The following is a 23105-nucleotide window of genomic DNA, read 5'->3' as shown; positions in this document are numbered from 1 at the left end:
CAGTAATAGTTTTAAAATGTTTTTTTTTAAATAGACTCTTACTTTACCATAGCTGCTCTTACAAGATTGAAAATACAAAAAGATGTTATTACATTTTCAAATGATGTGTCGATATACTTTAAAACGTCAGTTTCTCCTTTGATAGGGAAAATGTTGCTCCAGTGTTCAAATCATTGATTACTATTATTATAGGCTGAAAACAGAAGTAATATTTTTGTGGAAATCATGATGCAGTTTTTCCAGGAACCTGTGATAAATTCAAAAAGACAGTTTTTTCACTGATACAGAAATCTTTTGTAACATTCTAAATATTTTCAGATAGATAGCAAAGAAACATAACAGTTCCAAACAAATAAAGTAACATTAATAACATTCAAGAAAATGTAATAATTAACTAATTTGAATATAAATTGAATATAGCACTACTATGGTTGCGTCATTAACTTGTTTCCATTACTTCCTTTGTGAATTGGTTGCTAAAACAACAGTGAGCACTAATAAACAAAGTTCGGGAACCTTTGGATTAAGTACAGAGCTACGAATAGAAACAACATAATTTTCTGAAAAATTCCACATAATTTATCTCTAGTGTTTCTGGTGTTTAATTTGTCCTTTTGTGATTACAGCTTACTTGCAATAAAATGGTTTCAGATGCTCTTCCTCACTACGAAACATTTCAGAAAGTTCTGAAAGTATGTTTTGTGTCTTTTAATCTCTGCCAGTTTGACAATGAACAATTTCACAATTAATTCACTAACAACTTCACATTTCTTTATTAATACGAATGAATCCTCCAAAAAAGCAGTTGCATGGAGATTATGTAACAGGGTTTGTGGCTTTATTAAAACAGTAGTGAAACGTAGTTTAACCATAATCTAAAATCACTGAACACCAGCCCCCAAGAACAATGATATGAATTAATCAGTTCCTTCCGTTGTGTGATTTTTAAGGAAATGACTTGCCAAAACATTAGCTGCAAGTCTAAACAAAACCGTTTGGACTGAGACAAGAAAAAAACCTGCGATTAGGTGATAATAGTTTTGCAGAAATTCCTGCTGGCAGATCAGAGAAAGCTTTGCTTGCTTTCCTGTCTGGCAAGGACGTCTATTGGGTTAAAATTGTTTAATTTTGCTGAAGGCAAGAGCAATTGTTGTGCACATGCCCAAACTTTGGACATAAATGGTATCTGAACATGATACACAGCAAGTTTCTGATATGAGCTTTGCGCAGGGAGAGAGCCCATATATGGAGTTTTGATCAGCATAACGATTACCTGGAAAAGACACATTTTTATAGTTGATGTGTCAGATAGCACCGAACAACCAAAATAATAACTATACTTAATGCACTTATACTGCGTAATATGAAAGCACGTACCTTGTAACTTTTTCTCTCACAATTTGGACTTTTCATAAAATTAACCAATGTTTTATTTTAATCACAATTGTGATTTTTATTCTCGCAATTGCAAGACAATTCACAGACACGCTGTTTAATACACGCTTTTCTGAAATGCTTAGTTCTGATTGGTCAATCTCAGTGGCGCAACATTTCCTAATTGTTCTCTGTTGCCAGTGGCAACACTGTATATCAGCTCATCCAGACAAACAAATGGCACAATTATTTGGAACGAAAGATTTAAATAAAGGTTAGATCATACAGATTCAAATCAGTATTCATGTCCACTGTCATAATGCAGTCACCATTGTTTTAGATTTGTTTCCAACACGTCTGACTCTTCAAATCAACATGATTATATACTTTGTATTCCATGGTGATCCTATTTGATTGCAGTGCTTCTGCCATGATGACAACTCCTGTAATGAACAACAGACGTACATACAATAGACCAGAATTTCAGTCATGATCGTGTCTTAAGCATACAAGCCTGCCGCCTACCAACTGCTCCATGTTTGTGTAATCCATGAATATCGCCGCAGGTCAAGTTTGCATTATTTAGCATAGCATATTAGAATAATGACATCAATTTCACACCAAATATACCTGGAAGCAAAGAAAAAACATTTAAACATCGCTGTAGCGTGACGCTTCTATTCTCACACTTTGTTTATATTTAGCATAAATAGATTGTGTGGGGTTGTTATGCAAGTCATATGCAGACCATCTGCTACCCAAATTAAAAAAATGCTTCATTGCATAGCCTGTTTTATTAATGACCTATTTATTTTAGCATTGCAACCTAAACTTTACGATTAAAATCACGGTCACAAACTGTGAAAATGCTACAGTAAAAACCTGTTAAATGGTTAATGGAAAATTCCTGTAAAATTTATAGGAAAAAAAAATTAAACTGACATTCCCAGAATTCCCTGCATTGCATTTCAAATTTAGTTTGAATTTGATGTTTTCTCTTTGCAATTCTTATTTTCTTTTCTTATTAGGGTTGTACGTTACATTTAATGTTGTTAAATTAATGTTTATTGCATTTCAGTTTAATGAGTCTCACCATGATGGTGTTTAGTGTATGTGTGAATGACACTGAGCACCTTCTGTATTCTGTATATTCATATTTATAAGCTGTTTGTAATGCGCTTTGGTTCATGTGACTTTCTCATCATCACCTGCATTTGGTGGTTATCAGTGTATTTCAAAGGTACAACGTTATTACCGTATTTTTTTATGGTTGAATTCCAGCAACCACAGTTCCTGTTTTTTTTACTTCCGATATTTCTTTTTTACAGTGCATGCTTTCGTTCTGTAAATCCCAACATGTCGGGTGATTGGGCTGATATTTAGAAAAAATAAATAAATTACATTACAATGACTTTTTAAAGTGCAGTGCCCTTCTGGTCAACATGTAATTTTAGTAAAACATTGATTTAAATTATAGTTGTATGCAGTTGATTTGTGTGGTGTTTATGAAAAATAACGATCTTACATACAAAATATTTTTGTAACAGCAACAGTTCATATTGTTTATAAAAAGTACTCAAACTACCTTTGATTGGGATTGGTTTTCTTTTTTCCCAAACCCCCACCCCAACCGATTTTCATTCCATCCCTTTTTTTAACTGCGCAAAGAATGTTCTAGCAGATTCGTGAAACTGAGAATTTGTTTAGTTGTCCCCAGAAAAGACAACACTGTGTCTACATTTTCCATTATTATTCCTCAGAAAGAACACCAGAGTATATTTTTTCTATACCTTAAATTTAAAGCAGTTCGATGCAAATAACAAGAATATTGCATCCAATGCATGATTTTTAAATATAATTATGGCCATCCAAAAACCAAAAAAGTTATACTTCTGTTTAATAGATAACTAGTAGTGGTTATTATAGTTTGAGTGGCACTGTAGATGAAGATTATAGTTCATTTTTAAATATAAAATATTACATATCAATCTTGTTTATCAACCTCACTTACAATGAAAGTTGCTTAATGTATCTAACATTTAACATTTGTTGTATAAATTTATGGTGACACTTATTTTAAGGTGTCCTCACCTTCTATTATAATAACAAAAACTTCCTGGAACCAGGAACTCTAATCCTAACACTAACCATAAAATAATTACATATAGTTAATAATTATTACTCGATATTTAAATGTATAATTAACCAGGAAACCTTAAAATAAAGTGTATATTAATCTACTTTAATTTTACTTTACTTGAATTGTCTGTTACTAGGCATAGAAATAAAGTGCTATGTAATATTTCAGTACTTTAGCAAGTTTAAAATTTCCTCTATTGTCTTGATTACATCCAGAACTCTCTCAGCGCCGATTGTAATTGCAAGCCAGAACTTGATTGGCTCTTCAGTTTTGGCTTTGGGCCAACAGACTTTCTCCATATAATAGAGGGAAGCAGGACGACAGCTTCTAAAAGAGAGAGAGCAGACAGCAACTCATGGTGGTGGACTAACTGTGCAAACCTAAAGTGAACAGCTCAGAAAATGTGTAAGGGATTAGCTGCCCTGCCCCAGACATGTCTGGAAAGGTAAGATCTTCAAAGCATCTTAGCATCATGGATTAACTTGAAATTTATCCATTGGTACGTTAGCTAGTCGTTTGGCAGCCTACTTTAGGAATCGATGCTTTGTTCCGGAGCAGCTGGGAATTATCAAAATACTGTTTTGAGAAAGTCTGTATGGTGTTTAGGTATAGTGTATAGTGATTATTAGATATGGGAAGCGTTATTCATTGTATGGCCTCCTTGTCTTTTGATTAAACGTTTTTATTTATCCGAGGTAAATTCGATAGAAGCTGAAAGATTGTATCTCTTGTATTGTGAATGTGTATTGTATTGTACATTTTAAGTTCATCTTGTTTTCCAGTTAGATACATTTTAAAATGTAGTTTTCTCTCTCTCACTCTCTCTCTCTCTCTGAAAACATCAAGGTTCCTCAATATTAAACAAAAACCAGAACAACCTTTAGCATTGTTCAGCTCTCTGTTCATAACAAGATTTGGGGCATAATACCTGACAACAGACATTTATTGTTACTGCCGAGCCATTTCTCTATCAAACAATTGTGCTGTTGGCACATTCATTGTATAAACATATGTTTATCACTGTTCTTGGCTTTAGTCCTAATGCTTGGCTCGGGGCCTGGAGTACTTCTGAAAAGTGTGTTTGTACATCTAAAAGACAGTTTTAAGATGGCGAAATGAGGCGGTTTATATTGTTACATTATATAATTAAGCCATAAAATTGTAATTTTAATATATGGGCTTTTAAGCTGAGAAATGTGTGCATTGACGTCAGTATTACTGGAGCAGTAGATCTGTCTGTGTCAGCAAGATGTTCACGAAACCTCAACAAGTCACCAAGCATCCACAGTCATCTGGGAGGAATATGTGTTAAAAAAAAAAAAAAGTATACTGCATCAGTTTTAACTTTACAGAGAGTGTGAAATAGTTCTGAAAAGGTGTGAATTGAACACCTTGAACATGTGTTGTTTTATTGTACTGTCTGTCAAAATGTGGTTATTACAGGTCAATAATAAAAGCTTTCTATAGCTGACATGCAAAAGGATAAAATGACTAGACTAAAACTATAATTCTCAGAAAAACAATATGTGCACTTTGAGAGAGGAAAATAGATGACGTTAGGCTGATATCATATAATCTGTTAACAGGTATGTTGTACATTTTGGAAACATCCTTGATGCTTGTTTTGAAATTCAATTCATACATGACATGAATCATTTATTAGTGTACACTAAAAGCGCTAATGGACATCTGTATGTATTTGTGTTTCCTCTGTCTTCAGGGCTAAGGAGATCAAGACTAAATTGGGAACTCTGCTTCAGAAGCCAGAGAATTCCATCGACCTTATTATCCCCTACCAAGAAAAGCCTGAGAAGAAACCAGAGAAGCTTCAGAAGTGAGTTCCTGTTGGCTCTGTTCACTTTCCCTCTGACGTCTTCGCTTCCTCTCTCTTTTTCTTTTCCTTACTGATGAGGACTTCAGCTCTGCATGCGTCTCCTCACATGCCTCACATGCTCATTTAGACCAAAAAGTCAAAGTATACAAAAAAAGCTTCCTTAAACCAGTATCTCCATTCGTTTAATTTCAAATTTCAAAGTAGAGCTGAACCGACCTTTCTAAATGTTGTGTTTGCATGAAAATCTCAGGATGATTGTTTTGTGTTTCCAAGTGGAAACTGTCCACCTAAAGCGTCATGTTTAAAGACGTAAATCATTTCAGAATGTTTGTTTGGTGTCTTCAGGTGGAACTCATTCACGTGAAATGATAGAAATCATCCACCGTGATGTTTAAAGGAGGATGGTTTGATGTTTTTATATAGTTATCCTGAGATGCTTTCCACCTTTAAGTGCAAAAGGAACATTTCAGAAGCTCAGTTCAGCTCTATTTTGAAGTGTCTCAAGGGTCTCCAAATTGGTAACCACTGGTGTTTACTGGACAAAGCGGTAAATCCAAGGTACTCGTGTTGTCAGGATGAAAAAAAAGCTTTTTTCAGCATCGTTTTCAAGCACATTTTGTCTAACAAGCCTTCTTCAGAGTATTTTTCTTTGTAGTTAAATGCTGCTGTTCACAATGTTTTACCTCAGAAATAGAAATTGAAGTGGATTTTATAAAATCTGTGTGTCACTAATTATCCCTATTGGTTAGCAGCTTGTATTGTAACTAAGTATTCTGCTGTAGTTATACTATAAAATTACGAGACAAAGTAGAAAAGTTCAGTGCAGCTTCATGAAAAAACAAGAGAATAGAGCACATTAACTACCCATTCACCTATTAATGCCCATAATTACAGATCATTAGACATCACTAAAAGTGGACATGTAGAGAAAAGGGCTGAAGATTAGAGAGCAAGGGAAGAGAGTAAGAGAAAAAAATTGAGGAAGGCTGTGTTAGTACATCCTTCAATGGAAAACTGCAAGAGTCTGTTTATAATGAAAATTGTGTCCAAATTGACCGTAAAAACATTTGCAGACCACTTCAGCTCCCTTTTACTTACGTAATGCCTTATGCAAGTGTTGTTAATAGGCTTGCACTTTTTTCAGGCAGAATAAAAAAAACTAAATGAAACATCCCAGTCACAAGGTGAGGCATGTGCATAAAACATTAGTAATACGGTTAGGCTGAAAGACCTATTTAGACGAGAGATGTGGGAATAAAATTAAATTATTTCTACCACAGATTATATTGCTAATATACTTTGTGTAAGTATTTCTGCGGCACGCTACATGTAAACAACTATGCAGATTGATTGACTGTGGATACAGCTTGTTGGCCTTATACAAAGGGTAATAAAACTAAATGAACAAATCTGCTTGTTTTGTTCAGACCAACACCTGAAGAAGCAGCCCAATGGCGCGAGTCCCTCGATAAGGTCCTTTCCAACAGCTGTAAGTATGCTGTTTATCTTAATGGCTCTTTTGTTGCATTTTGCATCTTAAAAGCTCTTTCAGGCACGACCGATCGTTGGAAGGTTTAGTTTATCAGTTGACTATGAAAAACACATTTTAAAACTTTGTTTATATTTGTCAGTTTATAACTATTAGTTGCACTGATGCACTTGATTCGGTATGCGTAAACAGCTTATGCCTGGACGGACACATTAACCTTTAAAAGCTACACATCTATGAGACTGTTCCTAACAGTTTATATATATATATATATATATATATATATATATATATATATATATATATATATATATATATATATATATATATATATATCTAAGATTCTATCTGACACACATACATAAACAAACATGTTCTAAATGACATAGTTTATTCTAATTATTAAATAACTTTAAAAAATAAATTATTAGAGGTATGTCCAAACAAATTGCTGCCAGAAAATATAAATTAGGTAAACCTGAAACATACCTTGGTTGCTCAAAATATGAATATTAAATTATTTAAAAAAAAACTGTCCACTATAAATAAACAAAATATCAAAATAGCTCCTTTGTCTGCACATAATGGCTAGTTTAGTCCTTTATAGTTAGGAAAACAAATCTTTGTTATTCATTCAATTATTTGTTTCAAGGCCAGTTTGTTGTGTTTAATTATAACGATTCGATGGAAAATTCGTTCATTTCATTTTGGAGTGGATTGTTTGCAGATGAACCTAATCAGTCCATACTGCCTTATATTTTTCTCATTCAAATATAGAAACGTTTATTTTTTGTTGACACTAAAACACCTCTGAGTGCTTTGGATTGAATTTAGCCTTAATGCTGCCTGTTTTTTTTTTTTTAGCACTGTTTGTTAAAATCATTCCCACGCAAACAATTGCAAGTCTTAAAATAAAGCTGCATTGAATAGTGAATAATTACACTGATTGATCCACAGAGGTGAATCATTTAGTACTTGAATACAACATGCTGTTATACAACATGGACTCATGAGCGATTGCATTAAGGGCTGTGTGCCCTAGGCGTGCACAGCAGCAATGTTTGGATAAGGATGTTAAGAGCTGGTGAGACCGGGGTCTCCGGTGGCAGCGTGTCGCCAACACATTAACACAAAAAGAACACACAGAGCTGTACTCACTCTAATAGCTTTTCCACATTTTTAATTCCATAGATGGCCTGGCCACCTTCAAGAGTTTCCTCAGATCTGAGTTCAGCGAGGAGAATATTGAATTCTGGGAGGCTTGTGAGGACTTCAAGAAGACCAAGTCCCCCCTGAAAATGGCCGTCAAAGCTAAGAAGATTTATGAGGACTTCATTCAGACCGGTGGGCCCAAAGAGGTCTGTTTTGCCATTGATTTTTTTTTCCTGTGGTAATCACACTTAGATTTACAGTTTAGATAAAAGGCACAGTGCTTCAGTGGTAAAAGGAAGCAGTTCTCCATCAGGCCCGTTATTCATCTGTGAAAATATGTTTCATATCAGCTGTTTAGATCGCTGTATAAACGCTGAGGCCAATGTTCTCCCCCCTAAATGTCCCCAAGGAGCTATAAAAACTTTGAATATGATGGAGTAACTGTGTGTTTTTAGTTAAATGAACTTTGATTAAAATAAAATGACCTTCAGGACATTAAGAAAGGTTATTAGAGCACCACATTACCATAGATTTCCAGAAGTATTGTTCTCCAAGCAATTTTTTTAGGTCAACATAAGCTTGTATTTAACATTTTAGGCATATTGTTTAAACTACATGAATGCTAGATATTTATATTTCATATTTCATGAGCATATAATCTGAAGGTGCAGATTTCCACTTATTCTGTATTGGTACAGAATTTTTCTAATTTGGTCTAGAATGTTTTCAAATTTTTCTAATTAATTTTTCTAATTAATTTTTCTAATTCCAAAATGTTCTAACCCTGCGCCTATAAAACCTTTTAAACCATTGTTGTTTTAAAACCAAGGTTAAAAAACTATATAACAAACAATTATGTTGTATAAAAAACGTTTTTATCAGGATGTTTGCACAGCCATGTGCTAAAGATTAAAGTATAGTTATGTAACAGCCATTAAACAACACACACATGCAAACCTTGAAAAATGTAATAGCCATTTGGTTCCTAGTGATCATAACGATTTGTAAAATCAATGAAATGCAAACAGAATCTTGTTGACATTTCATATATAATTTTTCTCTAATTCCGTGATGGTTCCCACATCAATTCTTTTTGCTCTGTTCATTCAATATTATGGTCAAACACTTTGATTGCACATATCACAATAAAAAAAAATCTAAATATATTTATAGTAATAATAAAAACAGCCTTCAAATCTAAAACTATCAAAATGAATGACACCACTCAAAAACCTCTGAGGTATTCTTTCTATATCAGGCAACGTAAGGAAATTGATATGGTCATGGTGATGTTTAGAGGGGGAAAAAAAGAATACAATTCTCTGTTCAGGTTTATATTTGTAAAAACTGCAGGGAATCAGTCAAATTGGAAGACTTTGTTCCGGAAGACTGCTCCACAGCCCCCCTGTGGGGAGCTGAGTCGAAATGTGTTTCTTACTCATTATTTTTGTCCAATTTGAAGCAATTTGTGACTGACTTTTACACGCTTCCTCCTTATCACCAATGTCATGCCTTTAGGTGAACATCGACCACTGCACCAAAGATGTGACTCTGAGGAACCTGGTGGATCTTTCTCCCTCCACCTTCGAGCTGGCTCAGAGCCGGATCTACACCCTGATGGAGAAAGACTCCTTCGGTCGGTTCCTGCGGTCTGAGCAGTACCAGGAACTCCTAAAGTAAACCGACTCGTCCGGCTGCAGGGAGACTCATTACTTTAGTCAAAAAAATATTTTACTCAAAGCCTCTACTATAGTATATACACTTTTTGACACATTTCTAAATCTCATTAAACGATACCAAAGTTGGTGAAAGTGGAAAACATCAAGCATGGATGCAGAGTCTCCCTGCAGCTGCTGAACTGGCCCACTGCTAACAAGAACGTCTTAACATAAATTGTTAAAACTAATGTGATTCTTGCCCAGTGCTCTGAATGTCAAAGTCAAGAACTTCAATAAAAGAAGCTGATTAGGGTTTAAGACACAGTATTGCTCCTCATAATAGTGTGATTTGTCATTAGCAAACATTTAATTTGTACAAATGCAAAATGCCAAGGATTTGAAGCGCCTCCTAAAATCTTGTATATACGTCCTATTAATCCGGATCACACCATTTTCTGACCCCTGTAGACTAAATAAAGACTAAAACTGACCCCCACTTGTAATTTATGGCTTTTCGGATAAGTGCAGAAGCGGTTCATGTACTTTTGTTGAGGACGTTCTGACCCGAGTATCTAAGCAGCATGTTCATCAAGGGAATGGGAACGGGAGAGTGTGGGCTTTTTCTTGGAAATGTCTGTGTTAACATTAAAATGCCCAAATGGTAAACCAATAGAAATCATGGGGAAGAACCCACTTAGTATTGAAAGCTTCACTATAAGTCAAAGCTTAAAAAAAACGTGTGACATGTTAAGATGCACTCCAGTCTCTGGGAACTTGTTGTTTGGGTTACCACTATTGAAAGTTGCTAAGATGGGAATATCAAGTAGGAGGGAATCTCAATAAAGCACTGGGCACATTATTTTTTATTCTAAAGGCAATGTTTATTCCCATGACAGAACACATTTAGATTAAGTCATGGAAACCTCAAAACATCAGAGTGTTTTTCCGACTTTCTACAGCAAACATTTATCACAATATCATAAATATATATATATACATATACACACTGTAAGACCTATAAACTATTATACTCTAAACAATAATGATTGCTGCAAAATGTTATTGAAGTTAACATCTATTATTTGCTCTTAGCATGTGCAGCCAGTCATGAGTTGTAAGTCAGATTATTGCAGATTGAAAGGCATATCAAATACATGTAACCCACAAGTGTGATGTTTAGTGTCTTTTTGCATGTTTTTATTTTATAAGTGTGTTTCACAGACACATATACTCTTGCATGTTTCTTTATTATACTGTGTGTAGCCATGTCACTAAATCTAATAACATTCACTCATAAATGAGCAGTGGTAGGTGCCTCCAGAAGTCCTTACTGATGTTCCAGAAGCAAATTATTAGTTCACTGCGGGACAGGTTTAGATTAATATGGCTATCAGTAACTAGGCATCACCAATGTAAAGTAAATTAAAGCGTATTGAATGGATTCAACAAGAATTAGTTACAATTTAGTTACATTTTAAAAATAATCTTTTAAAATTATTACATTGGCTTAAAAAAATACAGAGGTTTTGTCAAAATTGTCAGTAAGGACTGCCAGGGTACCTTGCATATACGAGAAATCTGCATAAAACTATATGCATGTATGTTTGTAGTTGCTCATATAAAAATCCATTATCACATTAAAGTTCTGAAGATTTATTTATTTTTTTCAGATGTACATATAAGCCATTTACAAATGATTTTAATTTATTATCTTGTCTGTATGTTTGATTTTCAAGTTAAAAAGTACTAAGATATAAGTGTGTCCTTTCTGTTATTTATAAATATATATACATATATATATATATATATATATATGAGTCCTCAATTTTCTATTTTTCTATTTTGACAGCTTTGTTTTCCTCCTCCTTTTTGAATCATCAAGAAATTACTCAACATTATCTTAATGGTACTCCATTTCGGCAAGCAGTAATATTCAGTAATATCTAAGAATGTTGTTAAAATGCCATATTTAAATAATACTGCAAGTGTTTCCTGACTTCCTGTACAGCAAGCTCTCTCATCTATTTCATTTAGCCACTCGTCCAGATAGTTTTATTCACACAACCACGATAAGATGAGTGGATCGGGGTGAAGAATAGCGAGATATAAGAGGAAAGACAGAAGAAGAGAGAGGTGGAAAACTGAGATGAAGCAGATGGGCGAAGAGAGGCTGCCAGAATAAACAATGTCAGACGCAAACACGTTCACATTCATTACCACTCTCATTCCTCGAAATAGACGTACGACTCGTGACTGGGGGTTAAACGCCATGTGCATTGGCGGAAACAAAAACACATTTCTTCTGTGTTGCATCAAAAAGGCACCCTTTTCATAAATGCCAAACAAAAGAGCATCTCCACTTTGCTTTGTCCAGAATAGGTCAGGGCCGACAAAACTGTTCTTAATTAAATTATTTTTGTTGTGCTGCTTTTATCAGACATACAAGAACATAACTCGTTTCATTTAAACAGAAAATGCACGCATTCCAATTAATCTCTGCTTAAACAAGGTTAAACTCTTTCGAACATTCTGTTATGACAAAAAGACGAATCAGAATATTAAATTAAACCAGTGACAAAGTACGAAATTACGTAAGGTGGACCAAAATGGTATTTGGACACTCTAAGCCACGTTTCAAAATGTCTAAATGCATTTGTATTATGGTTGCACGACAACAAGGTAGCCTGCTAAAAACAAAAACGTTGCCTTTGCAGTTTTGTTTCACGTGTAATGGAGGCTGATGTTGTCAAAACAATCCCCACAAAAAACAGCTAAAATCACTGTATTAGATGCCAGACCAGTAGTTGGTAATGGCACTCTGGAAAAGAATATTATGCACATACCTTCAGGCTGGACACAATTTCATGTTTTGTAGTTTATACAGAGATGATAGTGGAATTGTTTACGAACACATTTTCAAAAGTTTGCATTTTCTGTCCCTCCAACGCTGTTGTCATGTAAAAGAATGACCAAAACACAATTTAGTTGAAAATGATGCCACCCATAGATTAAAAATAAATAAAAAATATATATATATATATATATATATATTTATTTATATATATATATATATATTTACTGTATATAGATATTTTTTTGTTTAACTTATGTTCTCAATATTAACATATAAGATAATGGATGAACACTACATAAAATTAAAATTTAATACTTTTTAATAATATTTTAATTATTTTTATAATTTCAATTTTAATAATTTTAATAATATTTTAAACTATATATATATATATATATATATATATATATATATATATATATATATATATATATATATATATTGAAAATATAATGCAAATATATTCAAATATTCATATTTTATTCAAAAGCTTTTTTATGGCCTTTGTATATCTGTCCATTCACATGCCAAATTTCTTTTTATGGCAGTGCTCATTCGACCCAATTGTGGTGTTACCTCAGTGCTGAAACTATGTGCAACAGTCACGTTTCTTTCCATACCAGGACCAAACAATATTAAATCTTATCCAGGTGTCTTATGACAGCTCGAGCTGCAGCTATAACAAGGTACAAAAGCGAGTGAGTTTGTGTGTGTGTGGACCAGGATGCTAATCACGCCCTTATGGCACAATAATGCTGTTCCTGCTATTTGCTCATACACACAAATGGAAACAAATGTGGCTCGTACACACAAAAACAAAACCAGAAACCAGATAATGACTGCGCATGGCTCAGATAGAGGGAGAGATAATGCTCTTTAAATACTCGCTTCATATGGTCACTTGTGTAGTAAAACCAGACCGCTCTCATTAAAGAGACAGCTGTGATTTTGGCAGTGCTTTTGATGGCTACCTAGATTTACAATAGGTGAATGTAAATTCTAGGAAACCTAAATACTGAACTGGTAAGTTTGGCTTGTAAAACAGTTGTTTTTTTCCTTTCAGCAAACATCCAGAAATCCAAAACATCGTTAACCAAAACGTTATCATGTTGATGCAGCTTCCTTAAGGCATTTCATACACTCTCGGGAAAAAAAAAACAGCTACTTTATTTAATCCTTAATTTTACATATTAGCATTTTATATGAACTGTACGCAAGTTTTTACCTTAAAATATCAGTTTCAGAATAATTCTGATGGTCCTCTGATTTCTTTTCTAGCACGAGGTTCCGCATAAAATGGAGGATTGCTTTTTTTACATTTATATGAGCTCCTCTAGCCTGCCTATGGTCCCCCAGTGACTAGAAATGGCCGAGCCCTGGGTATCCTGCTTTGCTTTTGAGAAAATGTAACCTCTGATGGCCCAATCTGAAATATTCCCTTTATGTCGTCATACGGGGAACGGTTACCTCCCCTTTCTCTGCTTTGCCCGCCCACAAGGAGGGACGATCTGACAGGATTGTTCCTGTGAGGTGAATCAGCTCTCAAGCGGATAGTAAGGACAAACTCACCGCGTTTATCTAGTCATGATGAAGATTTCATCAGGCAACAAATTTTACAGCTACGTTATTATTCCAGCTAAAACTAAATCGTCAACTGTAAACTTTACATCGTCAGTTTGTTGTTTTACACACATGCACAGACATTACTTCATAAAATACATAGTCGTGAGATGCAATAAAACTTTAGACGCGCCCATAACAACAAAACACAATACTTAAACAAATATTAAACATTTTCTGGTAAGAAGTGTGCAAACTCAAGCATTTTTGACGATCGGTTCTGTCCAGTCTGCGTGTTTTTGTTGTTGTTGTTGTTGTTTTTGTCAGGCAATAACATCATATACGCTCACATTTCTAATTTGATGCTGTATTATGTCGATTCTGGCACCCAACATCACAAGAAGATGATATTTTAAGCTTCTTGTGTAGCCGAATCTACGGCGTTTTGAAAGAGCCGTCTTCCCTTTGTTTGCTTCCAGCTAGCGCTGACGTAATTGTGACGTCGTTATATTTGATTGGCCTGGTCGTGCGTCACTCAGAAAAAACAGGCCAATCAGAAGAGAGGCTCATGAATAGTAATTATACAGGCCGAAATCGACCTGTTTTTGACAGAGCTCCTAAGAAATGAGCTTTAAAAAAGGTCTAAATTGTGACATTAAAAACTTTCTTTCTTTCTTTCTTTCTTTCTTTCTTTCTTTCTTTCTTTCTTTCTTTCTTTCTTTCTTTCTTTCTTTCTTTCTTTCTTTCTTTCTTTCTTTCTTTCTTTCTTTTTCTTTCTTTCTTTCTTTCTTTCTTTCTTTCTTTCTTTCTTTCTTTCTTTCTTTCTTTCTCACTGCACCAGTAGCGCCTGCATTGCTTAAACATGGGATTTTCGGATGCAGAATACAAATTTTTTTTGTTCAAGCAATTTCATTGCTGTCCTGTGTGTATATGTGTGTGCCATTTCAAAAGGTGCCCACTTCAATAGCAATGATCAAACAGGCACCGCAGCACCTGAAGCGCCAGAGCAGAGTATAATTACATCAAGCCCTGTGCTGAGCCATAATGAGCAGCCTGCTGTCCTGCAGCAAGATCCTGCACGAAACAGAGAACACAGAACAGAGAGCAGAGAGAGAAAGAGATAAATCGGTCAAGAAAAACAGCCTGGTCTCTGCTTTACCAGACGCTCATTTGCTCCTCTGTAACTGCGTGCAAAGGCAACACATGTCAAGTCCGTGTAGACGAGGAGTGCTGAGAAGTTACACATTTCTTTTGGCATTGTAAAACAGCTATGCAGATGGTTATTGAATTGCTTTTGTAGGTTGTTTTTAACCGTGAGCACATAATGGGGCTTGAGTGCCTTTGTGAAATATTTACCTGTTATATTCAAAGCTGCAATAACTGTGACGGTAATGGCAATTTCCATAATGACCTTGACTCAAAGTCATCAGCAACATCATCTCAGTTTCACTAGGATTTGTTCCTTTGTGCTGAATTTAATTGAACAGAGAATAAAGGGTGCAAAGGGACCGAAAGCTCCTCGGGGGCAAAAGTGCCCTTTTGAAAATATTTTCTCTTTAAAACGCCAAATTTAAACAAGCACCACCGCAACATTTTCCTAAACATGTCCAAAACGTGACCTATCCATGTGGACACAAAATTTCTCTCTTTAAATAAAATAAAAAAATATATATAATAACAAAAAAATAGTCATTGGGGACACGTATATTTTTGCAAATATGTACAAATAGTATATTATTATTGTTATAAATTGACGCATTTTCCTTCAAAACAATGAAATCATTGGTTTTTCCAATAATCAATCAAAAAGTTTGAAGTTGGACACAAAGTCAACACAAGATCCAATCAAAATAGACAGAAATAGTCACTAGAAATACTCTATAGTTGACATGGAATGCTGATACCGAAACAAATTGTTTTCCATAAGAGAGAAGAAATAGATTTGTTTTGAAGTGTGCAAAGTGGGCTCAGTGACTGTGACAAAACACAATCGAGAGTCATTTCACAAACATACCTTCTAGCGTCGTACCAGTTAAATATACATGGTTTGGTTACTAAAAGCAGGAAAAGGCCTTTGTTCAAACAAAGAAGGTTCAAAATGAGCTATAAATGCTCCAGTATTTCTTTAGTGATTATTTTATCCATAAATATTGTTCTGTTAATTTTGTCTTTATAAGGTACTATTTCCCTTTCCCCGGGGGCCTGGATTTTTTTTATATCCTTCATTGCCTTGAAATGATTTTCAGTAAAGCTTCTTTGATCGTCTCGTTTCACGGTTGCTTCATCAATCATGTTTTCAATCATCATACACTTTTAAAAACTTTTCCTTTGTACCCTACAGCTCTGTGAGAGATGTACAGCCATGCTTTATACTTAATAATCTTCACTCATTGCTCCATTTGTGTTTATGTTTTCATTCGAGTGTAATACGCTTTTGAAGTGTCACATCATTTGTTTACGCCCCTAGATTTTCTCTGTTTCCTACTTCAAAAGGAACGAAAAACATCAGAACTGAATGTTCCCATCCTGTATTCGACTTGCAGTGAACCCACTCCAGCTTTTTTTTACTTCACAAAATCTCTCTGCATTGTTATAAACACGATGAGAGATGAGATTAGACTGAATAATATGGTCCATATTCTTCCTCTCCCTGTATTTCAAGCATCTTAAAAACACTCCAAATTAAAACCACGCGCTTGCATGTGTGATAGTTCACTCCGTTTGTGCAACTCCGTTTTTAAACCTTAGGAAGGAGAAATATTGAACAAATTGTTTCTGCTGTAACTGAATGGGATACTTGATGAATTTGTCAATATAATGATTTAATAAGTAATCTCGCTGAAAGGGGCAGTCTGAGTCGTGCTGCATGCAATTTTAGGAATATTTCTGAAATACCCATGAGAGAACTTATAGTTTTTGAGATATCTGCACTTCCTGTACTCTTTCACTCGATGTCCTAAACATCCACACACGACGTGCAGCAATCCCCCGTTACGTCACGCTCAAGCTGCACGGGTGCTCATTATCGTGTTTTCAAAGATAATGGTTATTGACTTGAAGCTTGCTCATCAAAAAAAGATTCCTCACTCGTTAAGTATATGCAGACAGTAATGTTTATTTAACAATAATATTTAATTCTTCATTTAAATACTAAAAAAGTACTTAATGGTTTTAATAAAAGATTTTATTCGTTTTACTGTACTCTTTTACTTTAAAGATAATACATAGAAGGATATATATATATATATATATATATATATATAAAAATATATTTAGAATATTCTGAATATTCTGATGCAAAAGCCTGCTGTGCTGTTCATTCAATTTTGTTCTAAAATAAAAATACCTTACTCATTGGCATTAAAGTGAAAATACTCAAACTACACAAAGGAGACTGATCAAGAAAATATATTTTTGAAGAAATATAAAACAATAATATATATATATATATATATATATATATATATATATATATATATATATATATATATATATATATATATATATATACACACACACACACACATATTGAAGATTTATTCCTTCCTATTACAGATTTTTAATACCCGTGTATGTGTATATATATATATATATATATATATATATATATATATATATATATATATATATATATATATATATATATATATATATATATATACACACACACACACACACACATATGGGTATTAAAAATCTTAGGAATAAATCTTCAATTGCATTTTGTTTTAAAAATTACAATTTGCAGTTGTATCTACTAGTATGAGACCATTTGAATTTTATGATGTCGTTTTATTGATAAATATGACAAAAATAAATATGGAACCAGTAAACAAATATGTAAACAACTCACATTTGGCCATTTATTCTAACAGGAGCATTTGTGGTTTGATATGTAATGTCTGCCTTAAAGCCAAGACACGCTTTCGCTGTGGAACACGTCGTATATCATCGGCAGTGACAGGTAATAATACATTGCACGTGCACATTTATCACATTCACTTGTCAGTTTGTGGATCATGAAGAGTGGCCGGTACAAAAAGGAAATGTAAATTTCACATTTTAAGTAGAAAGAACGTACATCACCTCTGTAGAGCTTATACATAAACATATATAAATATACAGATTACATAACATTACAAGAGTAAAGAGAATACAGTTGGTTATTAGTGATGTTAATGAGACATTCTCATCACAGATCAAATAAAAACCCTAAGCAAAAATCCGTTTCTGTCTGTAACAGTCATTTAGTTGTAAACTACATCACAAGCGTATTGTTTTCCCAAAGCCAGTTCAGTGGAACTTCAAGGTTGAGAAGTAGACGTGAGTTAATTCTATTGATGGTAAAAACACTGGCTGCACAAAACCTGTCCAGAAGATGACCGTCATGCTAAAGCAGTGATTAGCTACACACTTTCAACGCTGCTGCAAAGCTAAATGTGTTACAATGACTGAACCATCTAATGAACTCCACCTTTTTACTCTTAAACACGAACAAGCTTTACAAAGTCAAATGCGTGGAAGTGACGTTATGGCAAAGTTCCTCATGTACTTTGTTCATCTAAGAGGAGATGGTTCGTGTTAGGCGCACCTAGGCAAGCGCTGACTGTGGTCAGAAACGTGACGTTTTCCTTTCTTCTCTAAATTACATAATTTGTCGTCCAGCGCTGGTTGAGACAGTTCCAGGAACAGTTTGGACTTCAGAAAGCGCCTGTACGAGTCCTTTTCCATGAGTGTGAAGATTTTACTCTGAGCCTCCTCGAAACAGGATACGTCACACCTTTCCAGATTCTTTCTAGTGAGTTCTCTGGTGGCCGAATCCAAATTCACCTAAAAAAAAAAAAGTAATTATAATAATAATGGAGATTTATGAGCACATTTTAGATGTGATAAGATAGATGTGTAGATGTACTCCTGTCGAGCAGGGCTCTCACCTCTCTAGGGGAATCAGCATCAACGTATTGCTCAAATATCTTTCTAGCTTTCACATTTATCTTTTCCACTGACGTCTGCTTGAAATCCTCACAGGCTTCCCAGAATTCAATGTTTTCTTGACTGTACTCGGACTGTAAAAAGGAAGTGAAAGCCTTCCGACCATCTAAAAGGAAAGAATTTCAGTAAGAATTATTGAAAAAATAATAAATAGGATTACATAGTCAATAATATAATGTAATATTATATAATATAATGTATGTCCGATTGACTACTACTATAGTTTTGTTAATATTTGAATGCTTTCTCGCTCATTTTAAGGTTTTAGTAATTTTGTTTAGTTTTTGTCATTTTTATTTATTTATTTAAATATTATTAATTAATATTTTTAATTATTTTAGTGCAGCAACTGAAACTAAATGAATACGAGAAATGGAAAGTAGCTAAAATAAGTTAAGTTTGTAACATTTTTTTATTTGTCATATAGGTGGCTATTATAAGCAAGGTCCGAAGACATTCAAATCTCCATTTAAACTGATTATTCCTAGGGAGCGGATGCTGAAGAGGTTTTGGAATGAAGAGGTCAGGACTTTGAGTCTGGGGGGGATTTTCTAAAGACTGTCCTAGTGGTTGATGACCCCCGTAGCCCACCAGAGCAGAGCACTCAAGCTCTTCAGGGGCCACAAGTGCAGTCTGCGGACACGTAGCGCACACTCTGGGGCGTGAGAAAAATATGATCACGGCTTATCAGACCGACAGAAACACGCTCTGCTTTAACAGAGATGATAATGAGGCTAAGGGCTCGTTGACGGACGCATAAACAAGGGTCAGTGCAGACGTCTAAGGCTTTCTCATTAAATCATTACTATGCTGCAGCCGGTTCGACATTAACACATGCTGGTTTATAAGATTTGGTCAGGTTGATTTTTTTTTTTTTTTTTGCATAACTAAATCGCGTCGACACTTACCTTCATTTTTGATCAGGTTGTTAAATGATGTTTTCCATCTCTCAGTTTCAGCAGGAGGGACTCTAGAATCAGGAAGGAATTAATAAACTAAATATATAAATGTTATTGTCAATGTAAATAATATCAGATTAGTTTCAATAAAGTTTAATGTAATATCAAAATATGAAATATAATATAATAAAGTAAGCTTTGTTAGTCCAATCTTACCTGTTCACCACAGTGACCTTCGCTTTCTCCTTCTCTTTCTCCTTCTCCTTCTCCTTCAGAGACTTCTGCTCTTGAGGTGGATCAGGCTTTTGAAGCAGGAAGCCAATCTTATGCTTTATGTCTTTGGCGCTGTTGGAGAAAACATATAGTTATTTGGCTTTAGAAAGTCAGTTATGTAAACAATTATGAAGTGAACAGTTATTTTCTGTTAAATATGTTTTCAAATGACTGCTTCTAATTTATCACAGGCATAAAAATACACCTCTTTGCTATACTTAGTCCGCTTTAGAGTATACCGAGTATGAAAATATATATCATCTTGAATGCTGAAGTAAAAATAAGAATATCAATACCATTTCCAATAAGGTAGTTCATACCTTTTCAAGCATGTTGCTGGGAGGGCGGCGAGCCCTTTACACATGGTGCTGGTGCGTAATACAAATCCAACGCTAGAGGAAAAGAGTCTTGGGTGTCACAATGCAGGTCCTCACAATCTCAATGCAGTCTCCTCCTACAACTGTCCTTTTATACAGCCCCAGCCCTCACAACACAACAGCCAGCCAATCACAGCAGAGGCACAAAAGCAGAAGCAAAACCAAGGTAATTTCCAAAGTTTTAAAGCAAAGCAGTCTGTTGTACCTAGATCAATTAGTGATGTGTGGTAAACATGTACTTCTCCTGCACGTTTTACATGCTTTATTTGCTTTGGACTTTTTTATGCTCATGGGTTCAATAAAGACTTAATAACATACATACATACATACACATTTATGAAAAAAAATCTAAAAATAATATATATGCATATATAAAAATGTATTATATATGTGTGTGTGTGTGTGTGTGTGTGTGTGAAAAAAAAAACATACAGTGCATCAAACCCGAATATATATTTCCATCCTATTGGTTAAAAAATTACTTAACATTTTTGGTTTTTATTTTTCAATGCAAATCGCCTGCAAATGTCATGCTTTTCACGTCTGACTGAAAAATGTCATAATATTGCCTTTATTCACCGGAGCAGTCTGAAAAAACAAACAAAATTAGTTTGAACCCTTTGACTGACCTCCACGACACCATGCAGCCTCTAAGGTCAAAAAAGCAGCATTCTCTAAGTTGTCAAATATTTGTGGTCTCCATGCTCGGATTAATTTGCCCGTACCCCCTAATGCTCTGATGAAAGGAATCTGTGGCAAGAAATAAACATTACACATTAGGACTGCTACAAATAAAAATAAAGCTGAGCTCAAAGCAACCGAACATCACGTTCTGTCCGAGTAACAAATCTCAATGAATCCTTGAAGAAATGCATCCTTCATTTCAAGGCCCCTTTGTTATTTGATCAACTAAATCAAGACACAAATCTCCTCAATGAAAACATTTTTACTACAGTCCAAAAGGAAAAGGCAAAAGGCCAAATTCTGTAATGTTCTGGAGACAGGAACAGACTCCTAATCCCCGGCTGTAATGTAATAGCTGTCATTACCCTGATTTACATATCAGATCATGTCAGGTCTATATTTAACAGCGTGTAAGATCATAAATTATCCTCTAGCAAAGGAAATGCACTTCATGTTAAATTTATGGGCGCACTGAAATCCTGCAAGCAATGATTTCATGAAAGCAAGACACTGCCATGTAGTAATATTAATAACATTTCACAATTACATCTGGAATTAGCGGACCACCGCGTGTTATAAAGCATATCTAACATATGCTAACTCCATCCACAAAACCAGTTCGAAAACACATCTCATCTCGCCCTATCCATTTCAATCACATCCATGCAAAGTATTGAACCAATCCCATCAATAGTTCCGGTTAGTCAGATGCCTGGAGAGATCTAAAGACAAACTTCTGACGTCAGAATTTAAAAGAAACCAAGCAGTAAGTCTATCGGTTCCAGTTCATTCAACTGCGCCAGCAATAGGCCATATAAGGTGAGCATGAAAGAACAACGGTTTAAACCAGGCCAAAGTGAGAATGTGATAACCAAGCTCATATGAGGTCATATTGAGGGGAAAAGTCGCCTCCACCTTGTATTAGTCCACATTTTTCTTCTTATCATAAGTTACCTGGTCCCAGATGCGGGGCTGTGACTCGAAGCATGTGCTCCTTTCAGCTCCATTAAGCTTTAACTAGATATTGGAAACTTCAGAGGTTTTTTTTGCTGATTACGCATTCAGTGGAGACTTCTGCAGATAAATGATTACTAGATTGCGAGATTAATCTGTAAACAGAAACAGAAACCATTTTCATAGCTAACCAAAAAAAGAAATGACCAGTAAATAACTATTTGTTCATTTATTGTTTAATGGAAATTGTTTATATATATATATATATATATATATATATATATATATATATATATATATATATATATATATAAACTATATATAAAATATAATAGTTAGTATTAATAAATAATATTATTAACAATAAATAATAATCATTGTTATTATTATATAAAATAATTGAACAACAAGAACAAAACAGCAATTAAAAAATATAACTGCATGTATATTAGTAGTTGTAGTATTCGTACACAATTATATCATTTAGTCCGTGCACAGAATATGACCCTCAGGTGGACTTATCCTTCTAACTACCTGCCAAAAATAATCAGACTCAATTGCTATGTTTTTGATTAGCATGTTGGAAAACAGCTAATGTTACATACCTTTGACTGTGTGTTGAGGCTGCATGTGCAGATGTTTAAAAGTTGGACTCGGGCCTAGTACAGAATGTGCAAAAGAAAATTGTCATCTGATGGTTACGTTTATGCCTCAAAGTCTTTCTTACAGATTATAGCCCTGACTTCTATTGATTTTTTTCTTCTGCCAATTAATTTGTCCAGTTCTTGTTGCGATTGTCACCATATTCTGGCTTCAATAAAAGCTCAATCAACAGCCTTTGTGGCATAAAGCAATTTATATATAT

General features: G+C 34.5%; 2 protein-coding genes across 2 annotated transcripts; one reads left to right on the top strand and one right to left on the bottom strand.

Annotated features, from left to right (window-relative positions):
• The first annotated feature begins 3813 nt into the window (after window positions 1-3813).
• rgs5a (regulator of G protein signaling 5a) lies at window positions 3814-11289 on the top strand. Its single transcript, XM_043242107.1, has 5 exons — window positions 3814-3959; window positions 5235-5348; window positions 6776-6837; window positions 8029-8195; window positions 9508-11289. Exons 1-5 carry the CDS (start codon window positions 3916-3918, stop codon window positions 9667-9669), a joined length of 549 nt encoding a protein of 182 aa, XP_043098042.1. The 5' UTR covers window positions 3814-3915; the 3' UTR covers window positions 9670-11289.
• Window positions 11290-17832: 6543 nt separating this feature from the next.
• Window positions 17833-20694, bottom strand: rgs4 (regulator of G protein signaling 4). Its single transcript, XM_043242843.1, has 5 exons — window positions 20546-20694; window positions 20169-20297; window positions 19962-20023; window positions 18996-19159; window positions 17833-18891 (listed from the first exon to the last, which is right to left on the bottom strand). Exons 1-5 carry the CDS (start codon window positions 20587-20589, stop codon window positions 18643-18645), a joined length of 648 nt encoding a protein of 215 aa, XP_043098778.1. The 5' UTR covers window positions 20590-20694; the 3' UTR covers window positions 17833-18642.
• Between the last annotated feature and the right edge of the window lie 2411 nt (window positions 20695-23105).

This window comes from Puntigrus tetrazona, chromosome 6, assembly GCF_018831695.1.
Source record: "Puntigrus tetrazona isolate hp1 chromosome 6, ASM1883169v1, whole genome shotgun sequence".
NCBI classification, from domain to species: Eukaryota; Metazoa; Chordata; class Actinopteri; order Cypriniformes; family Cyprinidae; genus Puntigrus; species Puntigrus tetrazona.
The sequence above is the reverse complement of the archived record's forward strand: the minus strand, read 5'-3'. Positions and strand labels throughout refer to the sequence as shown.

Bases quoted from the DNA above. Each gene is read 5' to 3' on its own strand.
- rgs4 (XM_043242843.1), bottom strand. From the start codon at position 20,589: ATGTGTAAAGGGCTCGCCGCCCTCCCAGCAACATGCTTGAAAAG. The intron at 20,298-20,545 runs GTATGAACTACC...TTTCTCCAACAG, and splicing joins CCAGCAACATGCTTGAAAAG to CGCCAAAGACATAAAGCATA. The intron at 19,160-19,961 runs GTAAGTGTCGAC...CTTTCCTTTTAG, and splicing joins CAACCTGATCAAAAATGAAG to ATGGTCGGAAGGCTTTCACT.
- rgs5a (XM_043242107.1), top strand. From the start codon at position 3,916: ATGTGTAAGGGATTAGCTGCCCTGCCCCAGACATGTCTGGAAAG. The intron at 5,349-6,775 runs GTGAGTTCCTGT...TGTTTTGTTCAG, and splicing joins AAACCAGAGAAGCTTCAGAA to ACCAACACCTGAAGAAGCAG. The intron at 8,196-9,507 runs GTCTGTTTTGCC...TCATGCCTTTAG, and splicing joins AGACCGGTGGGCCCAAAGAG to GTGAACATCGACCACTGCAC.